The 10959-nt window shown below is 42.2% G+C and overlaps 1 protein-coding gene across 3 annotated transcripts in view; it reads right to left on the bottom strand.

The window, feature by feature from the left end:
• Positions 1-9705, bottom strand: part of ubxn4 (UBX domain protein 4) — a 32999-nt gene extending 23294 nt beyond the window's left edge. The window contains exons 1-6 of one of the 3 annotated variants that reach the window (XM_034885177.1): positions 9441-9705; positions 8825-8927; positions 3420-3448; positions 2777-2895; positions 2051-2156; positions 793-883 (exon numbers count right to left, since the gene is read on the bottom strand). In XM_034885177.1, coding sequence (XP_034741068.1) covers positions 793-883; positions 2051-2156; positions 2777-2895; positions 3420-3448; positions 8825-8927; positions 9441-9522 — 530 coding nt within the window. In that variant the 5' untranslated portion in view covers positions 9523-9705. The remainder of the gene's footprint in view (positions 1-792; positions 884-2050; positions 2157-2776; positions 2896-3419; positions 3449-8824; positions 8928-9440) is intronic. The other 2 variants (XM_034885176.1, XM_034885178.1) reach the window with 2 other exon arrangements.
• Positions 9706-10959: the final 1254 nt, after the last annotated feature.

The following is a 10959-nucleotide window of genomic DNA, read 5'->3' as shown; positions in this document are numbered from 1 at the left end:
TGAGGCAGTTCTGAAGGCAAAAGGGGGTCCAACCCGTTACTAGCATGGGGTACTTAATAAAGTGGCCGGTGAGTGTATGTCAGTAATGTAAAGGCCCTGAACAGTTAAGATGGCTGATAAGACATCTCTCCCAGTCCGTGTGGGTGTGGTTAGACTGATTGACATCTTCATCAGTCTCCTGTTAGCTATGTTGCACCAGTTAGGGAGGGAAAAATAACACTTATCATTCTTATAGGCAGAAAATACTTGAGCAGAGTCTAATCAGCCAGAAGAAGTGAAATCCCCCGTGTGGCTGTTCAGAGGCTTTAATACAACAGGATTGATTGTCCACCGTTAGTAGCTGTAATGGCATTTCTTATCCAGGCAAATATCACCTTTATTTACATTTGTTTTCAGAGAGAAATAATTGTGTAACATATACATAGGAGAAAGGTGCAGCTGGAAACAGCTGGATTTCTGTCAAGGCCTTTCTAATGTGTGGGACCGGATCTCAGAAACATCTTTTAGTTTAGTTCCATATTGATGAATAGTGCATTTGTTACCCTTTCTCACACTGGCTGCTACTTATGACTGTATGTAGGCTCCTACCTGTCCAACCCTGGACAAGTGTGTAGGCTCCTACCTGTCCACAGCTGGACATGTATGTAGGCTCCTAACTGTCCACAGCTGGAAATGTATGAAGGCTCCAACCTGTCCACAGCTGGACATGTGTGTAGGCTTCTACCTATCCACAGCTGGACATGTGTGTAGGCTCATACCTGTCCACAGCTGGACAGGTGTGTAGGCTCATACCTGTCCACCTTAGTACTCAGGTCGTCTTCCCTGGGAGCTGCATGGTTAGAAGATACATCGGCAGTCCCTGGGGGTGTGCTGGAGACAGACGCTAGAACAGATGCAAGCAGAGAGCAGTGCGTTTACTAGCAACACGCAACAGGTCAGCACAAACCACAGTTAATGTATACATCCATAGAGCTGCCACCATCACCATCATACGTCATTCATTGATTTTATGCAAAGCAGATAAACTGGCATTATTGTTACTGTATCAGGAAAAGTAAAACCTTTATGCATGTTCCGCCCACTGAAGGCTCAAGGTACATATCTTTACATGATCTGAGATTGCTCTCTTGTTGATCAGTTCTGGAACAATATTGCAACCAAAATATCTGCCCTAATTAATGATACTTTACCCATTACTGTCAATGTTTTGTTTATGAATGATCTGTAAGTCCTCAAGCTCTCTAAAACCCAATCCGTTCTGGATGTCGTGTACACGGAGGTTTCCACAGCTCACAATGGTGGAACTCCGGGAAGGACTTTAGACACTTGGCTAAGCATTGCTGGATCCTGTAGATTTGCGCTACGGCCTTCTTACTTCCGTCTGTTTGTGTGTTAGGTCCCTTTTGTCTTGTGCGGGTCTCCTTGTCAATGCCTCTGTTAGTTTGTGTGTTTGTCTATGTCTGTTCCTGTGTGTCTTGATAGTGAGCTGCAGACATCATTCTTGCTGTTGTTTTTGTTGTGTCTCCCTCCTTCTCGTATTTCCTGTTTATTTTAGAGTGAAACATTAGATCGCAAGGAAGGATTGTGGAAAAGGTGCACTGTGCCTTCTTCGGTGTGTGTAGTGTACCTTATGTTGACATCTTTAGCACTTTTGTTTGGCTATTTAAATTTTAAAAGAAATGTGATAACAAAAAAGGAAAGGTTAACCCTCTCTTTGATTTCATGTTGTTTGTGGAGAAGGAGAACCAGGACATGGGTCTGGGGAAATGTAACGCTACCAAGCTACGGCCGATTGGACCCATTTCCAGCCCATGAAAATCAGATCAAACTAGACGGGGCCAATCAAATAAGCAAGATTCTGTTACTGCATTACCTATTTCTTACCTCAAATGATTTCAAAAACACATCTTAGTCAAGTGCTCATGGCAATCTGTTTGGACCCCAATCATTGGCCGATGAGATTGTCCCCAGCCAGTCGATAGGTGCATCTCTAACAGGAAAAATCCTGACTGGTGGTGGTGGCTAGGTTGTTTAATCCAGACTAACTCACCTGGTGCAGCTGTGCTGGCTGGAGCACTGCTATTAGCTGGGATGGCCTCCACAGAAACACCTGCCTCTGGTAACACAGCCCCACCTTCCATTTGCTGGGCATGCATCTGCCAAACACAGAGACAGAGGCATTAGCAGTACCGGTGTTAGAAGGCCGTCTTCACATCTGCGTTTCTAAATACTGCATTTCAAATACGGCCAAGTCAGTCAGATACTTGGTCTGGGCATGTCTGGACATAATCTCATGGCAATCCAAATAATAGGGCTGCACGATTATGGCCAAAATGATAATCACGATTATTTTAATCAATATTGAGATCACGATTAATCATCAAGATTATTTGTTGATTTTAACCAAAACAAATTTTATAGTCACATAGGCTATTTATAACTGCTTTCACATCCATATCGTTCTACATTCCTTTTTATTTTGAAGTTGTTTGTTGTACATACATCCAGCTGTAACGCTGCAAAAAAATGTATCTATGAGAAAGCTCCTTCACTTGTTTTCAACAATAATTGATTAAAAGAGCTAGGGAGAGAGGAGGAGTGCAATGGACGTATGCTTGGCCTACTTGCAGAGCGACGGCTGACTCATTATGAATGGGTCCAGCAGGCTTCGTCTCACAAGCTATCACTCTACAAGATGAAGTTAAAGTATTGTTGACAGATTTCAGAGCTACCAGAGCTGCAACACATGAGCTCCTTACTAATCCCATGGCCGTACCTGCTTCACTCTGTGGATCCTTTTCTTCAGTTCTTCAGCAGGAATACTGCCAGCAATAACCTCCAGAGGGATCCCATTCTCCCCGATGAAGAAGCTTGAGGGGATGCACACCACAGGGTCTTCACACAGGGGGGGCAGGGTTAAGGAACAAGCTCCCAGACTCTGACAGTGTGTAGTGTTAACAGAATCAGTAGAAACAGCACTCTGCACTGTTCACATGCATTCGCACCATAGTCAGGGACTGACCCGGCTTGATTTTAATGAATCAGTATTGAGTAAAAGAAAAGCCCGTACATGTGCTCTACTGCCTTTCAACTTGCCACACTCAGATAAAATTTGGTTCTGCTTTATTAACCAATACCAATTCTTTAAAAGATGCCGGGGACATCTTGCAGCATGACTACTTTCTGTTAACTTGCCAGATAAGACGAGATTGTTAATTGAGTTGAGTCATTAAATTAGATGATCTAGTGGTATGCATTTGTTTAGATGCTCAGTGATTGAGGCTGACAAAGATACACAAGGTAGTCAGCCTTGTAATGTAATGTGGTGACTCAACTCTTAGCTCAGAGATCAATTGGGAAGTAACTTCCTTATAATATCTATAATAACCAATACAACCCATGAACAGAGAAAAAGATACAGATCTGAGAGAACTGCACGCAGGTCTCGCTGTGGGAAAAAAGTTACAATTCAATCTCCAAACACACTAACCCATCTGTTCTTTACAAATATTAAATCATACACCTGCCAAACCTATTGCACTAAATCCATTGCTAGAGTGATCCAAATGCAGATGTACATATTACTTGGGACGCCCCTCAAAGTCCACTAGTCTAACTATCTGTCAGTGACTCCTCAGTACACTTGATAAAACCTCAGGGTTGAGTCCTGGTTGTTTTGTTTGTATTTGTCAGTCAGTGCAAATAACATCTTATTTTGATATTCTAGCAAGGCTGACAGTGTCCTACAGGTTGTCTGTATTTATGAGTGGTGATGGTCAACCTCACTGGACAGCGGCCCCTCCCCACAGCCAGCGAGGGATGTTGTAAAGCTCACAGACGGATCAAGAGGCGCACCGCCACACAGGAAATAAAAGTGAATCCTCCCCCACGAGGGCCGCCCCTGACAGCGTCCACTATCCAATGGCGCGGGAATCTTGGTAGTAAACTAAACTAGTTAGTAGTTAGATACGGTTAAACAGCATACCTGTAGCCTGGACATTGAACTGCCTGCTGTGGGACTCCGGCCCACAGTTTATCTGCAACGGGAAATCTCACATGCTCTTCCCTTCTCCCCCAACTGGGAAGATCCAACCACAACCTGGTTCACATAAACCCCTGCTATGTGCCTCTGGTAAAAAGGCAACCTGTGACCTCAAGGACAGTGAGGAGATGGTCGGGGGAGGCCTATGAGACACTTCAGGGATGTTTTGAGGTGACAGACTGGGATGCAAACTGTGAGCCACATGGAGAGGACATAGATGGGCTGACTGAGTGTATAAACTTCCGTGTGGAGTGCCCTGTCAAAGCAAAGACTGTTCAGTGTTACCCAATCAACAAACCGTGGGTAACAAAGGACATCAAGAAAATCCTGAATGCAAAGAGGAGGGCTTTCACAGCTGGGAATAGGGAGGAGGTGAGGGCAATTCAGGGGGACCTGAAGGTGAAGATCAGGGAGACTAAGGAGAAGTACAGGAGGAAGCTGGAGCGTAAACTCCAGCAGAACAACCTGAGGGAGGTCTCGAGCGGCATGAGGACCATCCCTGGCTTCAGACAGACTGGCAGCAGAAGAGTTGATGGCAGCTTGGACAAGGCCAACGAACTTAATCTGTTCTTCAACAGATTTGATGCTCCTGCCCACCCTAACAAAATTGCTGTCTCACCTCCAACCCCACTCATCCCCCCTCCCCCCTCACTGTCCCTCGCCCTCCTCCTGGGAGATCCCTACCCCCCCCCCCCCCCCCCAGGTTAACACCTCTCTCCAGCCTGACTCCCCCTCCCCCTACCCCACCTGTAACCTCTGTGTGCCTCACTGCTGACCAGGTGAGAAGACTCAGCTGACCAGAGTCTGGTCAGCTGAGCCCTTCAGCTATGTGGAGTCCTTCACAATGTCTTCAACTTGAGCCTTAGTCTCCAAAGGCTCCCTGTGCTGTGGAAGACATCTTGCCTCGTTCCTGTGCCAAAGATGCCACGTCCCAGTGACTCTAAGGACTACAGACCCGTGGCACTGACCTCCCACATTATGAAGACCCTGGAGAGACTGGTTCTGGAACAGCCCATGGTCAGACCTCTCCTGGACCCCCTCCAGTCCACAGTATGTGCGCCTGCAACACTGTGTGTCAGACAGCGTGGTCAGCAACACCGGGGCCCCGCAAGAGACTGTCCTCTCTCCCTTCCTCTTCACCATCTACACCACAGATTAAACTACCACACAGAGTCTTGCCATCTTCAGAAGTTTTCTGATGAGTCTGCTGTGGTTGGATGTATCAGCGAGAGTGACGAGGCTGAGTACAGAACTCTGGTGGGGGACTTTGTCACATGGAGTGAGCAGAACCATCTGCCAGTGACGTTGTGGGGGTGGATCTGGACTCTCTGTTGGTGGTGTCAGAGAGGAGGACTCTGTCCAAACTACATGCCATCTTGGACAATGTCTTGCACTCACTCCATGGCTTGCTGCTCATTCACAGGAGCACTTTCAGTGACAGACTCATTCTCCCAAAATGCACCACAGAGCGCCACAGGAAGTCATTCCTGCTTGTGGCCATCAAACCTTATAACTCCTCCCTATAATGGCGTTTTTCCACTGCTGGTAATAGCCCGACTCGACTTGCCTATACTCGACTCGACGCATTATGCATCCGTTTTCCATTGCAAAATGAGTAACGCCTGAGCGTGGCTGGTCACCATAGCTACGCACGGTGATGTAATTTTCAACGCGACTCACAACAGCACGTCGGCTACTCGCCACAGCCAGAAGAAAGGTTTTGTTTCAAAAGAAGCTGAAGGGAGCAACAAAAATCACAGCAGAAAAAAAAAAAACAGGAGTTTGGGAATTCCGACGGAGTTCAGACGTCGACATAACTATTGTTCGCTGACACAAAAGGGTAAGTTAAGTTTCCTGGTAACGTTAGCTAACATTTGCATGTGTTAGGGGCCCCGGTCACTATTTACTATATGCTATATAAAGTACATGAACTTTAGCAACCATGATTACACACCAACATGTGTGCTGTGTAGTGTTTGTGTTTCAGAGCATTCAAGCTTTGCAAAATCACCGCCGCAGACCGTCTGGTGGGCGTTCGATGTCCGACTAGTGAAATCTCTGGTTCTAACCTGCTGTGCTTCGTATAATCTTTATGAGAGTCATGGAGATGCTTATGACAACGACTGGGATGCATCTGGGACAGCAGAGCCGGAGGTGACACTGTCACAGGGTGCAGAGTAAGAAGACCGGGATGTACAAGAGGGTTTGATGAGCTACTTGAAAAGCTAAATAAAAACTTTTCTTTGATATGTTTTTTTTTTTTTTAAGTAACAGTGTGCAATGTTGGAAACGACATAAAGCCCCTAATAGCCCTTAATATTGAACAATTGAATAGTGAGAGTAGTGCAGAGAGTAGATAATCTGTCGGTGTCTGGCTAGATTTTTTTTTAAATGTCGCCCGGACACAAACTCCGCACTTTTGTTTGCTAAAAATGCAGTCATAAGTGACGATTCTCTCCAACCAACCAGCAGTCTGCAGGTTTCCACGTCACCTTTTGGGATCGCTTCAGCTCACTTGGAACCTCGACTGAGGTAGTACTAAAAAAAGTACCTGGTAGCAGGTCCCAGGGACTTTATCTCGTAATGGAAAACCAAAAAAGGCGTGAAGAGTCGAGTCGAGTAGATAGTAAAACCGCGATAAGTGTCACACACACAAACACACACATACTCTCACACACACACACACACACACACACACACACACACAGGTTAAAACTGGACAATATTATCTGTTTTGTGCAATAACACTGGCCTGAAATGTGTGCAATACTCAACTGTTACTATTGTTATTATTATTATTATAATAATTATTACTTTTCACCATTGCAACTCCTTAATTATGTTAATAGGTAAATACTGTTTCATAATATTCCTTTAACTATGTAAATATCCACACTCCTTATATTTATTTATATTTCTACTTTGATATTTATACTATTTGTACAACTGTAACACAGAGTTTCCCTTCGGGGATCAAAGTATTTCTGATTCTAAGTATACCATAAACTAACAAATCAGGCAAGAACACCTCTCTTGTCCTCTTAATAATAATAATAATAATACATTTTATTTAACAGCGCCTTTCTGAGCACTCAAGGTGGCTTTACAGACAATTACTCTACTCTTACTAGAGTGTATAACAGATTGTGTAGATTTATTCTTAATTGCTCATTTACAACTCATTATTGCACAATGTATGAACTTCTTGACTTGCCTACACCATATTTATGAAGAAAGATTCATTTGTTACAATTTGTGTTGTTCATTTCAACTATCCATTTTATTTAAAAGTTTGTGGTTCCTTTTTCCTCACCTCATTCATTTACTGTACAGCTTTTCTTTTCAGCACCTAATGTTTCTAAGTCCATATCAAAAAAAGCTTTTACGTTTAAAGCACCTTCTGACTGGAATAACTTACCAGTCCATTTCATTTTTTAGACTTTAAATATGCCTTGGCAACTCACTTTCATGCCAACTACTACTACTTTCATGCAGACTTTAACACCCTTCTAATTTTATCTCACTCTTTTCACTTTACTGAACCACTTAATCTCAATAACATTTTACAGTAAGGATTGGCTATATTCTGAATGATCATTATTCCCTGTTATTTATTATGAGGTAAATGTAGACTCTGTGTGGGTTTTTATTTGTCTATTTTGAATTTTTGTTTGTTTGGTTATTTATGCCTGTTTTGTTCTGTTTTGTTTTGCTTATCTTGTTTGTATATGTGCAATGTTTTTTGTGGGATCTTGTTCAGGACACCCTCAAAAACAAGATGGTACATCTCAAGGGGTTGTGCTAATAAAAGAATTTTAAAGGAATGTTTCAGTCAAAGATAGAAGCATTTCTACAGTAAAAGGTTTGGACACATGCCATTCAGTTTCATAAATGTTACTTAAAGGGTACTTTTTATACAACCTGGACCTTATGTTCCCATGTTTCTGTGTTAAACTGACTACAACAACAATTTCTGAAACTTAAGAAAAAAAAGGTGCAATGTAACCTATAGGACAAATGTTCAGCATCAGTTAGCATCCACTTAAAGTGCTGTTTATGCCGCTGACAGGTTCAGATTATTATTCTAAGTGTCTGAAAACATTATGGAAAGGATCCCTATAGAGATAGACCTTTTTGTTAAAGAGTGAAACCCTTTTTGTTTATCATGAAACAGCCCCAAAATCACCATCACCAAACCACCAGGCTCCATGTAAATGAACAGTAGTTTTATGACAGCAAGTGGACAGCAACAAAATAAAACTACCAAAAACAGTCTTGGCTTGTCTTTCCACTGTTCCAACAATCACCACTCTGGTTTGGTGGAAATAAAGCCTTAATTCATCCATCAACATGTGGAAATGTGCTGGCTCTATACACGCTAAAAATGCTGATTTTTTACATGGAGTCTGAGCCATTTCATTTCAAAGTATCCATTTTGCATGGCTTCCTCTGTTGGCATTAGTTCGGAGTACTCTCAGTAGAAGTGTAGGAGCGCAGTAGTATTATCTAGTATGTGCATTGTGAATAAAAGCCAGCATGGCAGGTTAACTGAAAATATCTTTGGCTTTGGAATTAAACTTCTGATTGTGCCACTTAAGACATACAGGGCAATCATGAATACAGTACACTGAATAATCTGAAGGCCAACATCCACTGCAAAACTATTTGGAGCAGGAAACTGGACTGTTGAGGTGCTGTGGACATCCTAGTTGCTAGCTAATTGGAGCCAGTGGGGAGTGTTCCAGTCCCATGCACTGGGCACTGATGTGAGCAGGTGAGTACCTCTGGGCATCCACTCGGATGGCCACACAGCAGTGGTGGGCTGCCTCTGATACTCTCTCATCCTCCCAGCTGGAAATCAGCTGGGCAGACTGGTCATCCTCCCCTGCACATGAGTCCCATGCGTAAACACACACACACACACACACACACACACACACACACACACACACACACACACACACACACACATTAGTCATTTAGCTTCAGCTGACTGCCAACATTTAACACTCTCCTGTCCTGGTAAGGTTGTAACTAACCTGGATAGGATTGTCAGTAAGGGAACCCACTGCATAATATGAAAAAAGTCACATCTATTCTGACCTGCTAATCATTTAGCCATGCGCTGTTTTAGAGTCATCGTTACACAGGCCACACAACACTACAGCTAACACAGAACGCTAGCACATCATATTTAGGTTACAATGATTTCTTCTTGGGCCGTATTACTTAAACATGCGTAATGACACGTCTTATTTATTTGACAGCTGACTGGCTATGCTAGCTGGCTAATAGCTACGACTAGCTGGCTAGCACGCAAGCGCTAAGGCTTCTTTATCGCTTGTAACCTAAGCAGGATAGCGTTAGCTAGCTGGTTAATCGACACGCACACACATACCTGTAATGACAACGACAAAGACGGAACTCCGCTGTTTAGCCAAGTTTATGGCGGCAGGGATTGAGCCCTCAAACCAAAGCATCTTTAGGAGCTGTTTTAACGTTACCGACACTGTTAACCAGCTAAACTCCCGTTAACGTTCCGTACATTGAGGAAGTGAAGTGAGTCTATCAGTTTCTACTTCAATTCCAGTCTGAACATGGAGCCCTGCGCTGATCATCAACCAGCGGAGGACACTTTGGGAACAAACACCACGGAAATCACGTGACCATCGTCATCATTAGATTTTTGTTGTTGTTGCAATCACAACTTTATCCTGAAACAACGGAATGTTTTTTCGGTAAAGTACGCAGTACAAATACAAGACTTTATTAGGGACTCATGGTCCAATAAACTGACAGCAAAATACACACAACACATTATACATAAATAATCCCAGAGGCATAATATAATTACATAATATAAAATATCTAAACAACATATATTAGAATAGATTAGATTCAACTTTATTGTCATTACACAGGTACAGGTACAAGGCAACGAAATGCAGTTTAGGTCTAACCAGAAGTGCAATAGCAGTAAGTGCAGGATATACAATGGTTTCATAAGTGCAGGACATGGATATGTAGGCTACTCAATAAAGAAATTAACACTATTATAAACATACATATATATATATATATATATATATATATATATATATATAACCAGTATTGTGAGCAAGATTTATAGCTGGAAATGTACTGAATATAATGTACAGGTGGATTTTACTATAAATCGAATTTTTACAGATACAGTGAGGAAAATAAGTATTTGAACACCCTGCTATTTTGCAAGTTCTCCCACGAAGTTCTCTCCTTGCAAAGTGCAGAAAAGTTGTGGGGCACTCTAAACCCAGTCCAGCAAGGGCTGCAGAGTTAGAGCAACAACAGATGAACATGGACATAAGAAGGAGTCGCTTATGCAACACGTTCCAACCAGATGGAATTCATCTCTGGAAATGATAAATACATTATGTTTAAGTTGAGATGTACACTAAATATTTTATTTAACTGCTACTTTATAAACATAATGCTGTTTTGTTCATATGGCAGAACATTTAAAAAGAATTGCACTATATACACTACTTTTGAATTCATTATTTCATTTTGCGATTAATTGCGATTAATCAGTGAAATTATGCGATTAATCGCGATTACAAATTTTAATCGCTGCCCAGCTCTAATATATATATACATATACACAAAAAGACTGAGTAGCAAATACAGGACCTACATCATTTGACAAAGAGGCACATCAAAAACATCAAATAAATGAAATACCTTACTTTTATAAGTAAAAAAAAAAACAGGTAGAAATAAAAGAAGTCAAATGTAGAAGTTTTCAGTCAAGGTTCACAATTTACTTACATTTTTTTTAAAGTAAAAGTAATGGTAAATCTACTTGTATGGATACATTGTTTGGGCATTAGAATTAATCTAGGCTACTATAGCCTACATTATTTATTTTTTGTCCTGCA

The sequence above is a fragment of the Etheostoma cragini genome, chromosome 11 (genome assembly GCF_013103735.1).
Source record: "Etheostoma cragini isolate CJK2018 chromosome 11, CSU_Ecrag_1.0, whole genome shotgun sequence".
NCBI lineage: Eukaryota > Metazoa > Chordata > Actinopteri > Perciformes > Percidae > Etheostoma > Etheostoma cragini.
This window is presented reverse-complemented; position numbering and strand designations above follow the sequence as displayed.